Genomic DNA, 22,331 nt, shown 5'->3' with positions numbered 1-22,331 from the left:
CATGACTGAGCGACCTCACTTTCACTTTTCATTTTCATGCATTGGAGAAGGAAATGGCAACCCACTCCAGTGTTCTTGCCTGGAGAATCCCAGGGACGGGGGAGCCTGGTGGGCTGCCATCTATGGGGTCACACAGAGTCGGAAACCACTGAAGTGACTTAGCAGTAGCAGCAGAGTACAGAGCATTCTAGACTTTTCCTGTCTCTTATGTCTCCTGCATTGGCAGGCAGATTCTTTACCACTAGCACCACCTGGGAAGTCATCTATTTGGTTACAAGATGTAATTTATTGTGGAAATGGGAACTCATTCTTCTTAGTTTGGAGCCAAGGCTAAGATGGAAGTTAAGGGATCCTACCAGATTATCCAGGACACAAGACCCTAAAAGGTATACAGTGACAGGGGTCATTGGGGACAAGCAGAAGTTGAAGTTCAAGAGGAAGCAGACAGGAGGGAGGTGAATGTTGGCAGGAAAAAAGACATCTCTGTTAGATACGTTGAGTTTCTATAGAAAAACTAGAGGAAGTGAAGAAGTCGGGGGATTAGGCCACTAGGGTTCAGGACACTTCTAATGCCCTGGAACACTGGCCATTGCTGCTGAGATGCATCAATAGGTCAAGTGACACAGGAACCACTCTACTGTCACTCCCTTGGAATCAGCCGTCATTTCTCCATTCCAATGCCTTAGTCTGCCTCTCCTTGTGTCCATTTTATCTTCACCACTGCCACAGAAAGGCTTTGGGTCAGGCCAACTCATGGGCCACTGCCCTCTCATAGAGTTCTACCTTTGACTCAGGAATCAACCCTAGTCCAATCTGTTGTGGCCAGAGTAGTAGGATCACAAAAGCAGGTGTCCTACCTGCAAGGATCCACTTCTGACCACTTAAAAAATTTTTTTTTAATTTTCAGTTTTAGTTTTAGTTATGTGTATATGCTGGCTTCCCAGGTAGCACTAGTGGTAAAGAATCCACCTGTCAATGCAGAAGACGTAAGAGACGTGGGTTTGATCCCTGGGTCAGGGAGATCCCCTGGAGGAGGACATGGCAACCCACTCCAGTATTATTGCCAGGAGAATCCCATGGACAGAGGAGCCTGGTGGGCTATAGTCCATGGGGTTGCAAAGAGTCGGACATGACTGAAGTGACAGCACTCACGCAAAACCTTCACAAAGTTCTATGAAGATACTTGCCTTCTTCTCAACCTGCTGAATTAAACTCCCCATGAAAAGCGTGAAGACATGTGGGTCTTTCCGAAGCACCCCAGTAATTTTGGTGTGTACCCTCAGTTGAGAATCATTGCTTTAGACTCATCACCTACTCAAGAAGAAAACCAGATCCAACCACTTATTAGAGCTACCTCAACTAAGATATGATCAAGGCAGTTGATACTTTCAAAATGAATATGAGGAAACATGAAAATTAGCTCTCACTGATACATTCTCTTTAAAAAGAGTAGGTATGATAGGATCATCAAATCCAAAATTATAATGAAAATTACAGGAATCTATTCATTTATTTTTGAGAAATTTTGATGGCTTATGCACCATAGTGATAAGGAAGATGAAAAGATGAATAGAAGACAGTCTCTGCTCTCATGAATAGGTGACAATAACACCAGTGCATTCAATAGGATGCATAGAAATCACAAGTTTATCTTCTGTTGTTCATTTAAACCTGAACAGTGAGAGAAATGTCTTCCCTTCTTGCTGAAAACCTGGGCAGGTCTATGATTTTACCAATCACTCTTAAATTAGAGGCAATCCTAAGGTTTCTTTAAATCACAAAGCACAGCTTCAATTCAATAATTTGAATGTCTAATATTGAAAGTGTGAAGATGTTAGTCCCTCAGTCGTGTCTGACTCTTTGTGACCCTAGGGACTGTAGCCCGCCAGGCTCCTCTGTTCATAGAATTATCCAGCTAAGAATACTGGACTAGGTTGCCATTCCCTTCTCCAGAGGATCTTTCCAACCCAGGTATCGAACCAGCGTCTCCTGCATTGCATGCAGATTTTTTTTTTTTTTTTTTTAACCATCTGAGCCACAAGGGAAGCCTGTCTAATATTGTGTAAAAAGCAAACCTCTAAACTTGATTTAGGATCTTGCAGGAGCCTGTGGTTAGCTTTTCCTCTCCTTGCTTATCTTGACAACTGTGAATTCTGGGACTTCATGGGTTGAGTGTGGAAAGGGAGGAGGGAAAAGGGCTCCTGAACATTCCTACTTGACCCATCCTCTTCTAAGATAGTTTTATATGCTCTGGGCCTGGCTGTTATGAGAACTGACTTTTTCTTGTGGGGACACTTACAGATTTTTTTTCAGGGAATTTTGTGCTGGCCTTTTCTGACTTTGACTACCATAGCACAGGAAGACCTCTCCTTTGTCCCTCAATGTTGATCCCCACGCAGCTCCTGTTTTCTGGCAGTCTCGGTGGCATACCCTTACTCTCCAGTCAGAAGTGTCTTGAACAAAAGCCAAGACTTTAAATTCCTCTGGGGTGTTTCACGCGGTCGAAAGGGTCTCCTTGAAGACCTTCTCACAAGGCTTCAGATGAGAAGGTAAAACCCTGGCCCTCCCTTTTGGGGTGGGCTGGACTCAAGAATGGTAGCTCTCTCTAAAGAGATCTCTTCACGAATCTACCCCTTCAAATCCCCTCTGTGTGCTAGACAGTAGGGCCTTGCTATTTATTTTATATTCTCATGCATGTATGCTAAGTCACTTCAGTCGTGTCCGAATCTTTGCAACCCCATGGACTGTAGCCCACCAGGCTCCTCTGTCCATGGGATTCTCCAGGCAAGAATACTGGAGTGGGTTTCCATGCCCTCCTCCAGGGGATCTTCCGACCCAAGGATTGAAACTTCGTCTCTTAATTCTCCTGCATTGACAGGTGGATTCCTTATCACTAGTGCCATGTGGGAATCCCATTTTATATACAGTAGTGTTCAGATTTTCATTACAAACTCCTAATTTATCCCTCCCCCCTTTCCCCTTTTGTAACCATAAGTTTGTGTACTATGTGAGTGTATTTCTGTTTTGTAAAGCAGTTCATTTGTGTAATTGTTTAGATTCCACATATATTCATTTTCTTGAAAAAAGCCTATAACAGAAGAGAATGAAAAGAACATATGTATGTATATACATATATATATATACATGTAACTGAATAACTTTGCTGTATACCTGAAGCTAACAGAATATTGTAAATCAACTATATTTCAAAAAATTTTTAAAATTTTCATTCTTTTCATATGCTCAAAACTGGTGAGAGGTTTCATCAGACAAGAAATTGGTTTTTAGGTCTTTCATTTACCCATTTTCATCTACCTCAGGATTTACCTTGGTAATTAATATCGAATGTAACTTGGCACCTCAAATCATGTAATTTAACAAGATGTCATAATTGCAGTATCACAGTTTAAGTGCTACTCTGGTGGCTCAGACGGTAAAGAGCCTGCCTGCAGTGTGAGAGGCCTACATTCGATCCCTGGGTTGGGAAAATCCCCTGGAGAAGGGCATGGCAACTCACTCCAGGATTCTTCCCTGGAGAATCCCATGGACAGAGGAGCCTGGAGGGCCATAGTCCATGGGGTCACAAAGAGTCGGACATGACTGAGCGACTAACACTTTCATTTTCTTTTCTATGTCCGTACAGAACAAGAAGTAATACTGGAAGAACACTGGGCATCCTCCACTGGCCTGGCTGGAGGACCAGGAGATTCCTGAAGAAGGTAATTCCTGGTAGAAGGTAACTCCTGAGGAAGGAGATTCCTGGCTGGTCCAGGAGATTCCTGAAGAAGGTAATCTCTTACTTGACTCTTCCATAATGGGTGTTCCCTCATGGCTCAGATGGTAAAGAATCTATCTGCAATGCAAGAGACCCAGGTTTGATCCCTGAATCAGGTAGATAACCCAGAGAAGGGAATGGCAACCCACTCCAGAATCCTTGCCTGGAGAATTCCATGGACAGAGGAGCCTGGTGAGCACAAACATTTTTCACTTAATGGATACGCTGGAGTTGAGTAGTATGACAACTCTCAGGGTGGGTGGGGCTGTTTTAAAGGGCAACATGCTCAAGTAGACACTCCTAAGCCAAATACATTATATTTCTAGACAGATGGAAAAACCAAAATTATTGCAGAAGTGTTTTTATTTTGGCCATGCCACACAGCATGTGGGAACCTTAGTACCCTGACCAGGGATCCAAACCGTGCCTCTTGCAGTAGAAACTCGGAGTCCCAACCATGAGACTGCTAGGGAAATCACTTCATAAGTCTTAGTTGGTTTTTTCATCTCCTCATTTAGTCTCTAAAGTTCCTACAAATTCACAAGTGTAAATGTCACTGCAAAATCAGAAACTATATTATTATTGATTAATCCTGGGAGATTTCTTAAATGTCATTTATGCTAAGAATAATAACATTCATTTTCTAAAGGAGCATGTGAGAATTGTCATTTATGGATTTAACATATATCCTGATAAAAGCTGACCTTGGGAGTTGAAAAAAAGTAGTTCAAATAGGATTTAATGGACTGTGGAACTGTGGTTTTAAATTAATGAGTGTACCTAGTAAAAAGCTTTGCACTAACAGGCATATGAAAGGTCAACTGAAATATTACAATTATCTTAATTGTTAAAGCATCTTGCTTATTAATATGTCAATTATTTTGACAGACTTTTGGGGGGCAGAAACAAGGAGCTTTGTCTTTTAGCATCCTTATCATATTATTATAAATCACTTGCCAAGTGCTCACATAGACGCCACCCATGATGGATCACACAATCAAAATGCATGCATCATCTGAGCTTCAAGGAAATTTTGACTAAATGCTTTTAAGCCTCAATTATATGCCTAATACTGAATCTTGATTTGATCTATCAAAACCCTGAAAGTCATTACCCAGAAAGAAAAGACAACAGACATCTGGTCAATCAACTTTATTTGAATTACCCAAATGTGCACCAACCTTTGTATCCAGATTCAGTGGAGGATACAAAAGGAAGAAAAGACAAGAACTCTTACCATGAAAAAAAAGTAAAATGAGCTGAAGGCACACTGCGCAAGACGGTAAGACTTAAGGATATATACTGAGTAGTAGCATCTGAGCAGCACAAAACAGCTTAGTACAGAGTAAACCTACCCAAGGGAACACAGCGACCTTGGCAGGGAGTAGAGAAGGGTGATTGGGCAATCCATCCTGAGAGATGGGATAAAGCAATGGACCTGTGTCCTAGTCACCAAAATATCAGTGGCTTATTGTGGACACTGAGCCATTAAGTTCCTCCTCTCTCCGCTTCAGTTTGCTCAACTCTAAAATAGAAAGTAAGGGTTGGATGGTGTCTAAGTTCTTCCAGCTGTAACAATATGGGATTCTAAGGACAAATGCAGAGAACCTGGAAGGTTGTGGACATTACAGGAAAGAGGAAGGACAAGCACAAAGCCATAGAGGTCAGAAAAAAGTAGTGTGTGTGTGTGGGGGGGTGTGTGTGTGTGTGTGTGTGTGTGTGCCTGGGCAATGTATAGTAGGATAGCAAGGACCTTTCACAAGCCAATTTAACTACTGTAAAGATTCTGGAGCCAGTGAACTTGGAAGTGGGTGAGACAGTGCTAAGCTAGGTACTAGACAATACACAGGTGTCAAAATGGAGAAAGAGACTGTGTATCCTGTGGTCAGAAAGTCTGACTGATCATCATGTTCGCCGCCTCACTCTACATTCTTTGCATCTTTGTGGAACTTTATTACAATGCCTTCCCCCAAACCCACACACCAGGGTGTGGTTACAGATGCCCTCTCTTTAGATTCGCACCAGGAGCCCCCTCTTGTGGGCCAGGTAGCCGAGAGCAGTTGCTGAAAAGATGGTGGTCAATCCAATCAGCTTCAGCAGGCCTGGCACGGAGGGCAAATGCCTTTGCAAGAAGGTGGTGGTGATGGGCTTCGCAGGGACATCCTGGGGTCAGAGAATACTTGGTGTCAGTACAGGGCTTGTGCACCTTGCTCCAAGAAGTCTGTATTCCCCCAGTTCTCTGAATGTGACTCACATTTGCCAACCTCCAGGCCATGAAACATCACACTCCCTTCGCTCAGAACATTCATCTCCATTCCCCACCGGTTGTTGTTGTTCAGTTGCTTGGTCATGCCCGACTCTCTGCGACCCCATGGACTGCAGCATGCCAGGCCTCCCTGTCCTTCATCAACTCCCAGAGTCTGCCCAAGTTCATGTCCTTTGAGTCAGTGATGCTCTTCAACCACGGGGCCCTTGAATTAGCTAACTCTGACCACTAACTTCAAGCCTCAGTTTCCCCCTCACTTCCTCCAGGAGCCTTTCCAGTGCCCCCAAGCTAAGTTGACTCTCTTTTTACATTCTCAGCATGTCATCTTTATCGCACATGGGGCTTTTTGGTTGTCATCTCTTCTCCCCACCACGTGCTGAGCTCTGAAAGTGCGGTTGTACCATTATCCCAGTGGCTGATGGCACAATAAGTATTGTGCCAGTGGCAGGTTGCACAATAAATATGTGTTGAGTGAATTGATCTATGGTCCACTCAGTCCTCAATCCCATCTCTGACAGAAGCACTAAGAGAAAGACTTCAGGGTGGCCAGGCTATTGCCTTTGACCTTCTACCTGATAGACGAGTAACTTTATGCATTTCACTCTATCCCTCTACGTATCCTTCCTTCCAGTCAGGAAAATCTCCTGGGGTCTTATTACAAAATGATAGGCATATTGAAAATGCATTTTTAATTTAAATCTGCTCTGTTTCATTCCACTTATTTGCCCTCTGAACAGAGTATACTGACTTATCTTCCCTTCATTTCCTCCACCCTATCACCAGGTTAGAGATTTATTCAAGAGACCTTTATTGAGTTCTTAATAAGCCTAGAACTCTCTGAGTAATCTCACCAGACCAAAAAAATACTTTTTCCTAATAATTTGCAAGGCATGTGGCAACTACAAATTTATCAAAGGTCTTCTAAATCCCTCACCTCTGCCCTAACCCATGACATCCCTTTAAACATCCATGGGCTGAATCACTAAGGGGAGGGTCTGTGAATATATACAAGTGTGTTCTATTTGCAAATAACTGTTCTCAAAGGAAAGAAATTAATTCATGAAATAAAATAGAACCTACCACAGACTCTGGTTCAGGCAGCCAGATTTCATCCTCTGGGATCTTGCCCATGGCATGCAGGATCTGAAAAGAAAGAGCATGTTGGTGAATAACAAAAACAACACTGTCTTTCTCCCAATCTACTAATCTTTCTCTTAATCTCCTAATCTGCTCTTTAAATACAGACTAACAATGTCTTTTGGGATATCCATTATACACTCCAGGGTAAAAGCCAGTGTAGTCCACTGAACCTTCAAAAAATGTCCAAAAGATCTTTCATCTGTGGCATCTTGGGGTTCCCTGGTGGCTCAGTGGTAAGGAATCTGCCTGCAACACAGGAGACTCAGGTTCGATCCCTGGGTTGGGAAGATGCCCTGGAGGAGGGCATGGCAACCCACTCCAGTATTCTTGCCTGGAGAATTCCAAGGACAGAGGAGCCTGGTAGGCTATAGTCCATAGGGTCGCACCGAGTCAGACACGACTAAGAGACTAAGCACAATCATTAGACTCACAATAAATCTTAGTAGCTGCAAACATGCCTTAATAGGGATGAGACCAGAGGAACTGTCAGAAAATACATAAATGAATTCTGAGTCCTAGGGTAAACATGTTTGGTTTCATAATATTAGACCGAGGTTCTCTCTCAAGTATAGCCATGGTGATATTTTGCCCCATGGAGTCTTTTTACCTTGGACTCATTACTTTGGGGTTAAGGTGTTCATTTCACCCAAGACTACTGTTAAAAGGGTGTTTTGTGGTTTTTCAGATGGGGGTTAATGGGCAGTTGGCCTCCAGGATCTCAGACATCTTTAACCTGCTTGTCAGGACCCTGAGTTACTTCCTTCTCCACAGCGCATGACCTCAGGCCCCACCTCTCGGGCCGCTCTCTCGCCAGCCTCCACAGCCCCCTCCATGTAGCCACTCCAGTGTGTGGCAGTCTCTGTGCCTGCAAAGTAAATCCTGCCCACTGGCTGGCGTAGAACCCTTGAAAAGAAAGCAAAGAGATAAAAGTGGTCAGTCTCAGAGAGCCAGAAGAGAGCCTTCCTACAAAGACCATGGCTGGTCACTTTCCTCAGATTTTAAATGTCAGGAGGTCCAATGGCAATTTTGGAATGAGGTTCATAGTTTCCTTCAGTTCTTGCATGATCTTTGTCACAGACAAAAGTGGAATAAAATCCAAAATTCCTTCCTGCACCAAGAGCTTACAGGTAAAGGGGCTGCCATCAGCTGAGGTAAAAGAAGCATTTGCTTTGAGTACATGAAGTGAGAAACTATATGTGCCCGGTCATGGATAAGCTCCTTTTATGATTCACCAGGTTTGAACAAGGAGACTCGTACCCCAGTTTCCCACCTGGTCATTCCACCAGTGAATTTGGCAAAGTGTCCTCTCACTGAGCTCCAGCTTCCCCATCCCTTAAGGGGCATGATCCACTGATTTTTAAAACCTTTCTTACCAGTAACATTCAACAAATCTGTGCATATCACTATGGCTCCACAATAACCATTCACTGAGCACTTTATCAGTGTGAAGAGTTTTATTGCATTAAATGATAAGCAGTTAACATTTTGGGGGGCACCAAGCGCTCCTCTAAGTGCATTAATCTTTACCACAACCCTATGAAGTCAATACTATCATTATCCTCATTTTGCAGATGAGAATATGGAGGTACAGGAACTATGGTGGACATTAGGTCCACCTAGACCTTCCTTCAAGAATGAAGGACTTACTTCCAGCTGCTGAAAGGTAGTCTTCTGATGTCAGCACTGTTTGGCTATTGCCTCCACTAAAGAAAATTGCCGTGGGCTTCCTGGTGGCTTAGTGGTAAAGAATCCCCCTGCAATGCAGGAAATGTAAGAGATGCAGGTTTGATCCCTGGATCAGGAAGATCCCCTAGAGGAGAAAATGGCAACCCACTCCAGTATTCTTGTCTGGAGAATCCCCATGGACAGAGGAGCTATGTAGGCTATAGTCCATGGGGTTGCAAAGAGTCGGATATAACTAAGTGACTAAGCAACAGTAACAACAAGAAGCCCATATGCTACATAATAGGACAGAAGGTCACAGCACTTGGTTTCTAAGAGGGACTGTTTGCTGTTACCCTGACAAAAATACCATAAGGAGGGCACCATCAATATGGCATTATTCATCCTATTCCATGTTTCCATTATATTCCAGATAATGGATGTGGATGTCCAGAGCTAATACCCTCACTCTTAGACAACACTGTACACCACTGGACCTTTCAGAGAAAACAAAACGAGTTGGCTTGAATTGGTGGGTTTTCTTTCACCTACCCTTATTGCAGCCATCAAGAAAAAAAAACCCAGGAGGACACTAGAAGATATTATAAAAGACTAGAATCCTGATAACAATACACAGCATCATCTGGAATTATCCATAGCCAGCACGGGTTGCAGAGCCTAAGGGTATTCAAGAAGGGTTTTCCAGGCAAGAATACTGGAGTGGGTTTCCAGGCCCTCCTCCAGGGGATCTTCCCAACCCAGGGATCGAACCAGAGTCTCCTGCATTGCAGGCAGACTCTTTACCACAGTGCCACCTGGGAAGCTTCAAAAGAGCTCACCTCTGCTTCGGGTAATGTAACCCCAGTCTCCCACCTGACAGGTAGGGATACTCATCACTGTACTAACAAGGAAACAATGCACTAGGAAACCAAAAAACAAAAATTGTGTGACTCACTTTATTGTAGTGGTCTGGAACTGAACCCTCAATATCTTCAAGGTCTGCCTATACTGAAGTTTTTAGCAGAATGCTTGGCAAATAGTTGGCACACAGGTAATAAGTGATGAATGAAACAATTATTACTGACATAGTCTACAATCAGCATATACAAAAATTAGTTTATTGACCCAGTAACTAATCAGGTGGTGCCCTTTTACCACAGAATGATCTCGTAGATGATATTTTGCCATCTTCAGGAGGATGGGACAGTGCTAACCAAAGCCACTACGTATCTTCTCACAAGCAGGTTTTAATCCTTCTTTGACTGGTTTTCACGAACAGATTGCTTAGCCATTTACATTTACTCACACCCTTTCTTTTTTTTCCTGTTGCATACTCAGGCTTTTACTCATCACTCTACATTTCCTATTCTGTTCAGATTGAGCTCTTGGTACCAAATGATCTCTTGGTTTAGTATTACTCTAACGGTCAATAGTTACTGCTGTATTATTAATTCACACCTTGTTAACTACAATAAACTAAACACTAATGATTCATACTTGCCTGCACAACACTATAAAATGCTAAAGCCATTGAATTATGAATTTTGAATGGGTGAATTTTATTGTATGTGAATTCAGTTCAGTCGCTCAGTTGTGTCCAACTCTTTGCAACCCCATGGACTGCAGCATGCCAGGCCTACCTGTCCATCACCAACTCCTGGAGCTTACTCAAACTCATGTTCATCGAGTCAGTGATGCCATCCACCCGTCTCATCCTCTGTCATCCCCTTCTCCTCCTGCCTTCAATCTTTCCCAGCATCAGGGTCTTTTCCAGTGAATCAGTTCTTCCCATCATGTGGCCAAAGTATTGGAGTTTCAGCTTCAACATCAGTCCTTCCAATGAGCACCCAGGACTGATCTCCTTTAGCATGGACTGGTTGGATCTCCTTGCAGTCCAAGGGACTCTCAAGAGTCTTCTCCAACAGCACAGTTCAAAAGCGTCAATTCTTCTGTGCTCAGCTTTCTTTATAGTTCAACTCTCACATCCATACATGACCACTGGAAAAACCATAGCTTTGACTAGACAGACCTTTGTTGGCAAAGTAATGGTATGTGAATTATATCCCAATAAAGATGTTTAAAGAAAGTATGCTCTCATTAATATACTGATTCTTGTCTACTGTATGCTACCTTGTGTTTTCTCATACACCTGATAAGGAAAACAAGGTTCAGAGACAAGTGGCCTGTCCAGGATGGAAAAGTTGGTTATTGGTAGAATCAGGAGTGGAATCCAAGTCCCTTTATCCCCAGCCTAGAACTCAAGTTGTTTTTATAATGCTGTACCCATGTTGGCACTTATGTGGTACCATTTGAGGAAGTTTCACTGAGCCCTACACTTGCTATAAAGACAGTTCTTCTGACAATATACATGAACCCCCTATCTAATTCCTAATCTTAGGCTGCAGTCTTCTTTGGTTCTATTGATTGGGATTGCTCCTTCAGAGGAATTCAGAGTCCAAAGTGCCACCATGATGTGGCATTGCAATGACTTCAGTAGTGAGATTCACAAGATACAAAGGAACCCAGAGATTTGGGGATTATTTTCCCCCAGCATTTATAAGAAACAAGGGAGAAGAGCTACATGAACCTTCTTAGAGTTATGGATTCAGATTCAGGGAATTTCAGTTAGAACTGAGCCCACTTTTACTCTACCTTCCATATTGAGTCATGATCCCAGGAGGGAAGTAGGAAGTGTAGCAGCCTCCGGAGTACTGCTCCTCACACCAGTTCTTCTCTTCATAGTGCACTGGCTGCAAGGCAGAGTGACAAAAACTCAGAGAAGAATCAAAGGAAGTGATCTCATCCAGAATAAATCAAACACATCACGGTAGGCTTCATACTGGAGAACCAACATATATCTAAAGCGAAAGTCACTCAGTTGTGTCCAACTCTTTGCGACCCCATGGACTATACAGTCCATGGAATTCTCCAGGCCAGAATACTGGAGTGGGTAACCTTTCCCTTCTCCAGGGGATCTTCCCAACCCAGGGATCGAATCCAGGTCTCCTGCATTGCAGGCAGATTCTTTACCAGCTGTACCACAATGGAAGCCCAAGAATACTGGAGTGGGCAGCCCATCCCTTCTCCAGTGGATCTTCCTGACTCAGGAATCAAAGGGGGGGTCTTCTGCACTGCAGGCAAATTCTTTATCAACTGAGCTATCAGGAAAGCCCTATGTCTAAAATAAAGCTTTATTGTTATGATGTTTTTAGAGATATGACTTTGGACATGTAAATGTCCTTGGTTATAAACTTCTAAGAAATTCTGACTTAGTTTTCACACTTGCTTCATTCATGTCCCAGGTACCGTTCATAAATTGCAATTGTCTAGCTCATGTTTAAAGTGGTCTTAGGTGTTAAGAAGCTTTAGTGCCTAATAGTTTCAGGACAAGTTTGAAAAAGGATTTATGCTTACTAGAGTAAGGAGGAGGGAAAAAAAGTAGAAAGACTTCCTGTTAAGTAAAAAGAATGACCAGATTCACATTTTTGGTGCAAGTCAACTTTGTTAAGAGAAGCCAGGACAGACGACTTAATGTTTTCATGGGATGTAGGCAATTGTGTTGATGGAAACGTGGAGTGCTGTGCTGTGCTTAGTCACTCAGTTATGTCTGACTCTTTGAGACCCTATGGACTGTAGTACGCCAGATTCCTTTGTCCATGGGGATTCTCCAGGCAAGAATACTGGAGTAGGTTGCCATGCCCTCTTCCAGGTGATCTTTCCAACCCAGGGATCAAACACAGGTCTCCTGAATTGCAGGCAGATTCTTTACCAGCTGAGCCACAAGGGAAGCCCAAGAATACTGGAGTGGGTAGCCTATCCCTTCTCCATGGGAACTTCCTGACCCAGGAATCGAACTGGGGTCTCTTGCATTGCAGGCAGATTCTTTACCAGCTGAAGCCCATTGATGGCAATACATACAGGCAACGATCAGCCTGAAAAATATGTTTTTGCCATGAACAGGCAAAACATTAGCTGAGGTTTTGTGAACTTCAAGTTGTACTAAAAAAAAGTAAACATAAGTGTTATCATTAAGCATTATTTTGAAAAGTTGTTAATAAAATCAGCATGGCAAGTCTTAAGAGAAAAATGTTAATTGTAAAAAGAGATTTGGAAAAGATGTTTCATTTAAAACAATTGTAGTCACACATGGGACTTTGGATAGCTATTTGTAACAATGAACAAAAGGGCACAAGCCCTTTCTGCTAGGTATAAGTGGCTCTGATGCCTCTGGCCCAGCCCTCTTCCCTCTCTGCATCTGAGTGTGATAACCACCTTATAAGCATGCTTCTCTGCCTATATCCAGTCAGCCAATCAGAAGAAAGCTTGGACTTCATGTTTCACCTTTCCCTGATCCCAGGACAAATGCCAAAGCAACTGCCACTCTCTATGCCAAGAGCAAACAACTCATTTTTATCATCAGAAATTAATTTTACATATTTTTCTATGAAAAAGAGACTGTTCCCCTGTTAAAAATGATCAGCTTTTTGGGATTTTGAGAACTGCTTTTCCCTCCCACTGGGGTTCCCCAAACAACCATCTCACAGGTGGTTGGAGGAACCTCAGCTTTGCACTGCCTCAGCCTGAGGGTGTCTCAGAACGTAACTTCAATAAAGCTTGAGTATCTACCAGGGAGAAATATCTTGAACTGTAATTTTTAAATAGAAAGACCAGCCAATTTCAGCAGATGTGACAGGATTAATTTTTAACATGCATAGAGTTTGGATTTTGCTACCTCACTCATAGTATCCTTGTGTCCAGAGGCTATGCTTATATTTAATCTTGTTAAATGGTGTATGACAGTGAAAAATGAAACAAAACCCATTCTTCATTATTATTATGTTTCTCTCCAAACCAATCAATTTGTCATTCTTGTTCATTTGTTGTGGACAAATTCTTTGAAGCTTCAAGAGCATGTGTTTCACCTATAACAAGTAACTCTTGCTTTAAAAGGATGAACATAAATGACGAATTCAAAAACCACAACAACTTTTGACTAGGAGGAAATCAGCCATTGCAAAGTTGAGCAAAATAAATGTTCAAGGGATAAGATGAAGCCACGGAGCTGTTCAAGTAGGTCATGATGTGTGGTGCAGAGATTTGGATTTAAGAGGCTTAACAAGTTAAATATTCTTAGCCCCTTCATTAGATTTTCCTTATGCTTTAACCGCTCATTTGTACATTGTTTTCCATTGTCTTCAAATGCTTCATGGATAACTGGATTTAATAATAGCTTTCAAAAGGTGATGTAATCCGTGTCAAAACATTAAAACCCAGCAGTCTGGTGAATGGAAGGAAACGTCAGCTCATTGTTTTAAATATTGATGGGGGTGGTGGTTATGGTTACTGGTTATGGGCATATTAGGTCCTTTGATTATCACCAAAAGCCCCTACTTCCCTGCCTCCCATATCATCCCACCTTTAGCCACGCGGAAGGGAGGAGAACTACCTGCAAAGATGTCTAGGAAGCTCAGCTAAGGCTCACCTTGAGCCATTCAGCATTGCTTCCCTGCTCCGGGAAGAGCTCTAAACTCAGGGACAAGGGTAGCATCACATAAAACACATTAGTTTGCAGGGTCCTTAAGCTGCCACTTGGAGAAGAAAATGGCAACTCACTCCAGTACTCTTGCCTGGAAAATCCCATGGATAGAGTAGCCTAGTAGGCTACAGTCCATGGGGCTGCAAAGAGTCAGACACGACTGAGTGACCTCACTTTCACTTTTCAAGCTGCCACTAGCCAGGGTCCATCCCTTCTGGGACAACTCATAAGTTGACCAGCCCTGTTGTGCACAGCCCTCCAAGAATAGAGCAAGAAAAACATGAGCTCTAGAACCTGACTTGCATGAGCCCATCACTGCTAGGCCCAAGACAACAAAGAAAGATCTCTCAGGACTTCCCTGGTGGTCTAGTGGTTAAGATTCCCAGCTTCCACTGCAGGGTGCACAGATGCAATCCCTGGTCAGGGAACTAAGATCCCACATGCTGCATAGTGCTGCCAAAGTTGAAAAAAAAAAAAAGAAAGAAAAAGAGAAAAAGAAAAGCAAGATGTCTCTCCCATAGGGAAGGGTTGGGAAGCCTTACGTGCAAAGCTTCTTGTGAGCCCAGAACCTTTGCATAGAGGTCACAGAGTTTCTTCAACCTATGGGAAGATGGGAGAAAAAATAAATAAATGAAAATGAAGAAGGAAGCAAAAGTGGAAGAGGTACCTATGATTCTCATCATTCAAAAAGATTCTGAGCCTCTGAACTTTTGCTTCCACTTGACATTTGATTTTAACTTTTCAAAACAAGGCACTTTATTTTAGTTCCAGTATCTGAAATCTACGAGGTCACAAAAAGTTATAATGAAAAGAAAGGGATGCATTGCCTGCATCACCAGGGGCACAGGGCAATTTACTCATTCATCGAAGGAAACCTTGTGTACCTGTTGTCAATTTCCTAAGCACTGGAGATTCTGGGAGGACCAGGATAGGATTCCTGCTACCCTCCTTCTCTCCTCATCCCACTAAGAGGAAATGAGCAAAGTGGAGAAAGAACAACTTTGAATTCTGCTTCTGTCTCCTCCATGCTGTGAAGTCTTAAGCAGGTTACTTAAGCTCTTCGACCTTTAGTTTTGTTCACAAACTTGCCTGATTTTTTCACTAATCACAGTAAAACAGTGTGGCCCCAGGACCAGTAGCAACTGCATCATTTGGAAGCTTGTCAGAAATGCAGACTCTCAGATCTCATCCCAGACCTGCCAATTCAGAAACAGCAGTGGCACATCTGTGTTTTCACAAACCTTCTAGGTGATTAAGTTTGAGAACCATGGGTAGAAAGCATATAAAGTTTCCAGGTGAATAACTGGTGGTTGTTGTTCAGTTGCTCAGTCGTGTCCGCCTCTTTTTGACCTCATGGACTGCATGCAGCACTCCAGGCTGCCCTGTCCCTCACTATCTCCACAACAACTGGTACATATGTAATAATGCTTGATAAATGATAGCTCTTAAGAGATTTAGTCTTATGGGGGAATCGGATACAAGCCAAAAGTTATAATTAGTTAATTTAGGTACAACATTAGACTTATTTCCATTCTGATTTTTAGAGAATAGCATTGTTAAACGGGATCTTACAGGTGATATAAAGTTAGGCCAATGACTTTCAAAAGTATTAGTATTATTATCATTATTATTATTTTAAATACAGGAACTCTTTCTACAAATAAAAATATATGAAGATGCCTAGTATATGTATAATTGAATCAGTTTGCTGTGCAGAAGAAATTAACATAACATTGTAAATTAGCTATGTTTCAATAAAATAAATTTAAAAAGAAAATTCCTAATTTCTCCTCCCTTCTTCCCTCTCTTCCATCCCTCCTTCCTTCCATCCTTCCTCCCTCCCTTCTACCCTGCCATCTCTCTTTCTTTCACTTTTTCTTTCTAATTTCTTTTTACATAAACGGACTAATTTGGCAGAAGCAGAGGAATAGTCAGACAGAACAAAGAAAATTAAATAGAACCAAATACATAAGGGAATTTAGAATCATAAAGGTGGGCATTTTAAACTCATGAAGAAAAGATAGATTATTTGATAAAATGGCACTGGGACAAATGGCTACCCTGAAAGAAGCAAAACTGGACTCCTATGTGACTTCTTACACCAAAATATATTTCAGAAGGATCAAAGATTTACACAGAATAGACGAAAACAGAAAAGCACTGAAAATGAGTACTTTAAAACAATCTTGAAATGAAATGGGAAAGTCTTTTCTATGCATGATAGACCATTCAGAAGCAATGATTTTAAAAACAGATCAACCTAACTTCATAAAAAGCTAAATATTTATTATAGTATAAAATGAATAAGCCATAAATATGATCAAAAGACATATTGGGAAAAGATCTGTTCCAGGCACTGGAGATTCAGCAGTGAACCAACCAGACAAAACTTCCTACTTTCATGGATTTTTTTCTTTTTACTGTTTTGCAACATTTTATTTTACTTAATACTGTAATATTAATATTTACAGATAATACTACTTTCTTATTGGTTTATAATATGTTTTATTGTATGTAATTTTTGTACATTTTTTTTCCTATTCTTTTCCATTATGGTTTATCACCAGATATTGAGTATAGTTCCCTGTGCTATACAGCAGGACCTTGTTGTCTATCCATTCTATGTATAAGAGTTTGCATCTAATTCCAAACTCCCAATCCATCCCTCCTTGGATCTTAATATTCTAGTGGGGACATTTTTTAGGTAAGTGGTCCAATCAGCCCTCCATAGCCCTGGCCAAGCACAGTGGTGGCAATAGTCATAAAGCAGCGAGCTAAGAATGGAGGCAGGAGAGGGTGTGCCATAATGTATCCAGGGGCTCTTGTGCGTGCATGCTCATCATGTCCAACTCTTTGTGACCCCATGGACTGTAGCCCACCAGGCTCTTCTGTCCATAGTATTTCCCAGGCAAGAATACTGAGGTAGGTTGCCATTTCCTTCTCCAGGGGACCTTCCCGACCCAGAGATCAAACCCATGTCTCCTGCATCTCCTGCATTGGCAGGTGGGTTCTTTACCACTAGTGCCACCTGGGAAGCCCTCCAGGGGCTCTTAGTTGGTAAATATGTTATCAGGGAGGCTCCCAAGGTGGCGCAGTGGTAAAGAATCTGCCTGCCAAAGCAGGAGACACAGGAGACATGGCTCTGATCCCCGGGTTGGGAATGTGCCCTGGAGAAGGAAACAGCAACCTGCTCCAGTATTCTTGCCTGGGAAATCCCATGGACAGAAGAGCCTGGCAGGCTACAGTCTTTGGACTTGCAGAGTCAGACATGACTAAGCACGCACACCATGCTAGAAGCACACCATGTTATCAGGGGTGGTATGGGAATAAATAGTTGGTAGTGGTGAATACCAATTGCTGAAAGAAATTGCCACCTCCAAGGAACCTAGTCCGTCTGTACCTATACTTTTTCATTGTTATGCGTCATTCATGCAGGATGTATGGCAGAGTGCCCTGCAAGGGGTCGTTTATTTACCTGGTTATCTCCTCCCCCAGTAAGTTTTCAGCTCCTGGGCTATATCCATTTTTGTATTCTCCATAGCTCCTTGCATGGTATCTTATGTATGATAAACTCAACAAATATTATTTTGAATACTTGGTTCTTCAATTATCAGCCTTGTGCCTCTCTACAAGACCCTCATGATGAAACTTAACAGACATGTCATATTAGGAATACACATTAAGCAGTCTTTAAGTTAAAAAGTTAAAGTGAAGTTGAAAGTAGGTAGAAAGAAGAAACAGAGGAAAAAAGGAGAGGGGTATGGGGTGGTGCAGGAAAGGAGAGAGGGGGAAAGGAAGGAAGGGAGGGAGGCAGAGAGGGAGGGAGAAAGAACAGATACTTTTTTCCTTACCTTTCCTCCTTGGTAAGACGAGCCAGCTTTCTGGCTTTGTGGGCAAGGATAAATCTAAAACAAACAAATAAGAAAATGGGGGGAAATCAATGGGTGCTATCGTCTTGGCCTCATTTCTATAGCTACACATATGCCTAGTGTACAAGTTAAAAGTAAGCCAGAAGAAACAAACAACACACTATCTTATTTTATGTTCCATGTTTTACTATTTACGTGTTACACTCCTGACATTAAAAGATACCTTCTAGTTTTAGGAATTCAAGGGACTAAAAACAGATCACTGGTCATAATTTTTGCCTAGGGGTATACCATGACTAAGCTATCTCCCCATATATGGCTGGTGGTCAATAGGAATACACTCTGGATCTCAAATGCCTATTTAAGATGTGCCTGAGATTTTACAGTTCCATCCAGTTCTTGTTCTTTGGTTCTGTTTTCAATATGCTTCTCCCAATTGCCCAGCCTTCTAGAATCTGCCTCCATTTCCAGCCCTATGATTGTCAACTAACCAACTGGCTTTGATCTCCCTCTTTTGACTTTTGGCTCTCTCTGAAATAAACTCATACATATCCTAAGATCCTTCTCAGTTTTGGCTGCTCCAGGTAATCACCACCTCTCCATCCCCATGACAACCATATCTACGTTGCTCTTCCCTACCAAACTGAGGACTGGGCTGGCCTTGGCTTCTCTCTTATGGGAAATCTCAGCATCCCACATAAGTACCATCGATGCTCATGTAGCCTCCACAAGAAGCCTTGTTAGTGGAACACCGTAAGTCAAATCTTCATATCATGCTTTCACAAAAGATAGCTTACCATAATATATCAACACCCAGTGCCAAACATGAAGAAGAAAACTAGTATAACACATTTTAAAATGTTACTGATATTTTAATTCCTTTCTAAATTGTTACCCATTGTAAGATATTATTTAAAATTATTTTTTGGCCTTGCCATGTGGCTTGTAGGACCTGAGCAGGGATCGAACCTGTGTCCCCTGTAATGAAAGTGTGGAGTCCTAGCCAGTGGACTATCAGGGAATTACCAGAAGACATTATTTGTAAAAAATCAATAAGATCTTTCTTACTGCTGGATTTGGAGAAAAGTGACATTGGGTAAAAAATTATTGAACAAAGTTTGGGACACAATTATTGATAGTATAGGAACATATTGTCAATATGGAAGATCATCACACCACCACAAGCATGCCTTACCCTATTATGGCAGGATAGCTGCCATCAGGTTTAGTATCATCCAATGCATAGGCAACTGGAGCTTCCTCTCCTTCAATAATCATGCTTCCACAGTAATCTTGGAGAAAAACAAAATGGAAAAAGACATTCATCACCCTATCAAATTACCTATAGCAGTTACAATGAAGCATACAGTTTTCAATTTGAGAAGCCCAAAAGATGAAAATAAGAACTTATACTCTAAATATATGAAGGCAAATCAAACTGATGTTTGGAAAGTGAAGGAGCCAACATTTGGTGAAAAACTCAAATGCTAAGTTCCTCTCTGCAAAGAAGCAATGTGATATCATGAATTAATCCAGGCCACCATTAAACGAAATCTTATTTTCCCTTACTGTTACCACATGTGTCCCCATTTCTTTTTTCACAAAAAATCACATAAAACCAAAGATGTATCAAAGACATGCTAGTCTATTCCTGTAAAATAGAAGGCACTGAACATTCACATTTTATGAGGGGCCACTTAGATGGCGCTAGAGATAAAGAACCTGTCTGTCAATGTAGGAGACATAAGAGATGTGGGTTCGATCCCTGGGTCAGGAAGATCCCCTGGAGGAGGGTATGGCAACCCACTCCAATATTCCTGCCTGGAGAATCTCATGGACAGAGGAGCCTGAGAGGTTATAGTCCGAAGGGCTGCAAAGAGTCAGATATGACTGAAGTGACATAGAGCACATGTACTTATTCTAACTAGTTCTTAATTATCTGTAGACAGGGCAGAGAGCATTTCATACAGCACCTCCAGAACAACTTGGGAAACAATTTCAACTCATTCTGGACAAATGTGCTTATCTGATTCCCCTCCTGAACAAAAAAGATATGTAATTTTATCAAGAGAATACAACAGAGCAATGGTGAAAATGTCAGGGCAGAATTTTAAATGTTAGAATAAGATCCTACTACAGTGTACCACTCTTTCTGCTCCATAATTTACTAGGAAATTGGGGTTGTTTGAACAAAATTATGGTGGGACACCTTGGAACAAAGGTTGTATAGAAAATCCAATGAGAGGGCTTCAAAATGAGGAATAACGACTAGAGAAAGAACTTGGAGGATATGCAATGCCCCCAGCTTGTGTGTGAGCAGGCACACCTCTAGACCTTTGAACCTGCATTTGCTTCTCTGTCTCCCTTCATGACCCTCCCCACTTTGCATCTGTGAGAATCAACGTCCTAGTCGGTCACTGAATTGAGGGGCACTTGCATGCCCCTCAGGCGTACTGCAGAGAAGGCAATGGCACCCCACTCCAGTACTCTTGCCTGGAAAATCCCATGGATGGAGGAGACTGGTAGGCTGCAGTTCATGGGGTCACTAAGAGTCGGGCACGACTGAGCAACTTCCCTTTCACTTTTCACTTTCATGCATTGGAGAAGGAAATGGCAACCCACTCCAATGTTCTTGCCTGGAGAATCCCAGGGACAGGGGAGCCTGGTGGACTGCCGTCTATGGGGTTGCACAGAGTCGGACATGACTGAAGTGACTTAGCAGCAGTAGCAGGTGTACTGGGGCTAGAAAAAACATTGAGAAAAACTGAACTACAGGGAGAAGAAATGTTTAAAGTCTGTCGGAGAATTTAAGAAGATTTAAGAATACAAGAGAAATAGCTAAGGAATCACCATGTTATAAGAAGACAAGAAAGAAGACAGGATGTGATAAGAGAAAAGAGCAAGGGCACACTGGTCACATAGTCAGCTGAATTGGCTGGGGTGGAGGCCCTGCTTCCTGGGCAGAGACGCTGCTTGGCCTCTGTACCACCCAGGTGCACTGGGAGGAAGCAAAGGACCAAGAGGCAGAGAGAAGAGCCCTGTTCATGCCAGGACAAATCATGAGATGACAGTAGTATTTCTGTCATTTGTAGGTAGAAAGCTCAGGAGTTCTGCCCATGCACAGGGGACTTCTGATTAACTTGGTCCAGCCTTACTCTTAAAAAGAGGCATTCAAAGACATCTAGACATTTAACAAAGTCCTTTAACAAAAGAAGCAGACAAAAGCAGAAACAAACTAACAAACAAAAAGGAACCCTAAGGAAAAAAAGACAAAGAGAGGAAGTACCTCCCAAAGCGGCAAGTAACATCCTCAGGGAGAAAAGAGAAGATATTGTACCTATGGTCCGTGATAAAGAGGACTATTCCCAGGTGGCGCTAGTGGTTTAAAAAATAAAATAAAACCTGCCTGCCAACACAGAAGATGTAAGAGATGTGGGTTCGAACCCTGGGTCAGGAAAATGCCCTGGAGGAGGGCATGGCAACCCACTCCAATATTGTTGCCTGGAGAGTCCCATGGACAGAGGAGCCTGGAGGGCTGTAGTCTATAGAGCCACACAGATTCGGACATGACTGAAATAACTTAGTACATGCATGCAAAGAGGACTATTTAGAATCAAATAATACATGAGAAGCTTTTTTTAGTGTGGGAGTGTGGAAGGAGGAATGCTGAGCTGATGATCACATTCATCTGGAAGAATGATATTTACCAAGGACAAAATTATAGGAAAAATAATGAAGAGAGGATGTGTGTGCATAGTAAGTTGCTTCAGTGTTGTGTGACTTTGCAATCCCATGGACTGCAGCCCTCCAGGCTCCTCTGTCCATGGGATTTTCCAGGCAAGAATACTGGAGCGGGTGCCATGCCCTCCTCTAGGGCATCTTCCTTACTTAAGGATCAAACCCAAGTCTCTTAGGTCTCCTGCATTGACAGACAGGTTCTTTACCACTAGCACCACCTGGGAAGCCAAAGAGAGACTCTTGTACCAAATATCAAACATACATATTATAGCCACATGGGTTACAATAGTACAAGTGCTTCTAAAGGACTAGAAAATAGAATCTGTGTTCTCTAAAGTGGAGTAT

The 22,331-nt window shown here is 42.3% G+C and overlaps 1 protein-coding gene across 1 annotated transcript in view; it reads right to left on the bottom strand.

The window, feature by feature from the left end:
• Nucleotides 1-4,912: 4,912 nt before the first annotated feature.
• MAOB (monoamine oxidase B) overlaps nt 4,913-22,331 on the bottom strand; it is a 121,920-nt gene continuing 104,501 nt past the window's right edge. The window contains exons 9-15 of the mRNA NM_177944.2: nt 19,444-19,540; nt 18,231-18,284; nt 14,922-14,979; nt 11,496-11,593; nt 7,973-8,084; nt 7,122-7,184; nt 4,913-5,938 (exon numbers count right to left, since the gene is read on the bottom strand). Of these exons, the coding sequence (NP_808813.2) occupies nt 5,786-5,938; nt 7,122-7,184; nt 7,973-8,084; nt 11,496-11,593; nt 14,922-14,979; nt 18,231-18,284; nt 19,444-19,540 (635 nt within the window). The 3' untranslated portion in view covers nt 4,913-5,785. The remainder of the gene's footprint in view (nt 5,939-7,121; nt 7,185-7,972; nt 8,085-11,495; nt 11,594-14,921; nt 14,980-18,230; nt 18,285-19,443; nt 19,541-22,331) is intronic.

Source organism: Bos taurus, chromosome X (assembly GCF_002263795.3).
Source record: "Bos taurus isolate L1 Dominette 01449 registration number 42190680 breed Hereford chromosome X, ARS-UCD2.0, whole genome shotgun sequence".
Lineage (NCBI taxonomy): Eukaryota > Metazoa > Chordata > Mammalia > Artiodactyla > Bovidae > Bos > Bos taurus.
Note: the sequence above shows the minus strand (reverse complement) of the source record. Positions and strands in the feature narration are given on the sequence as shown.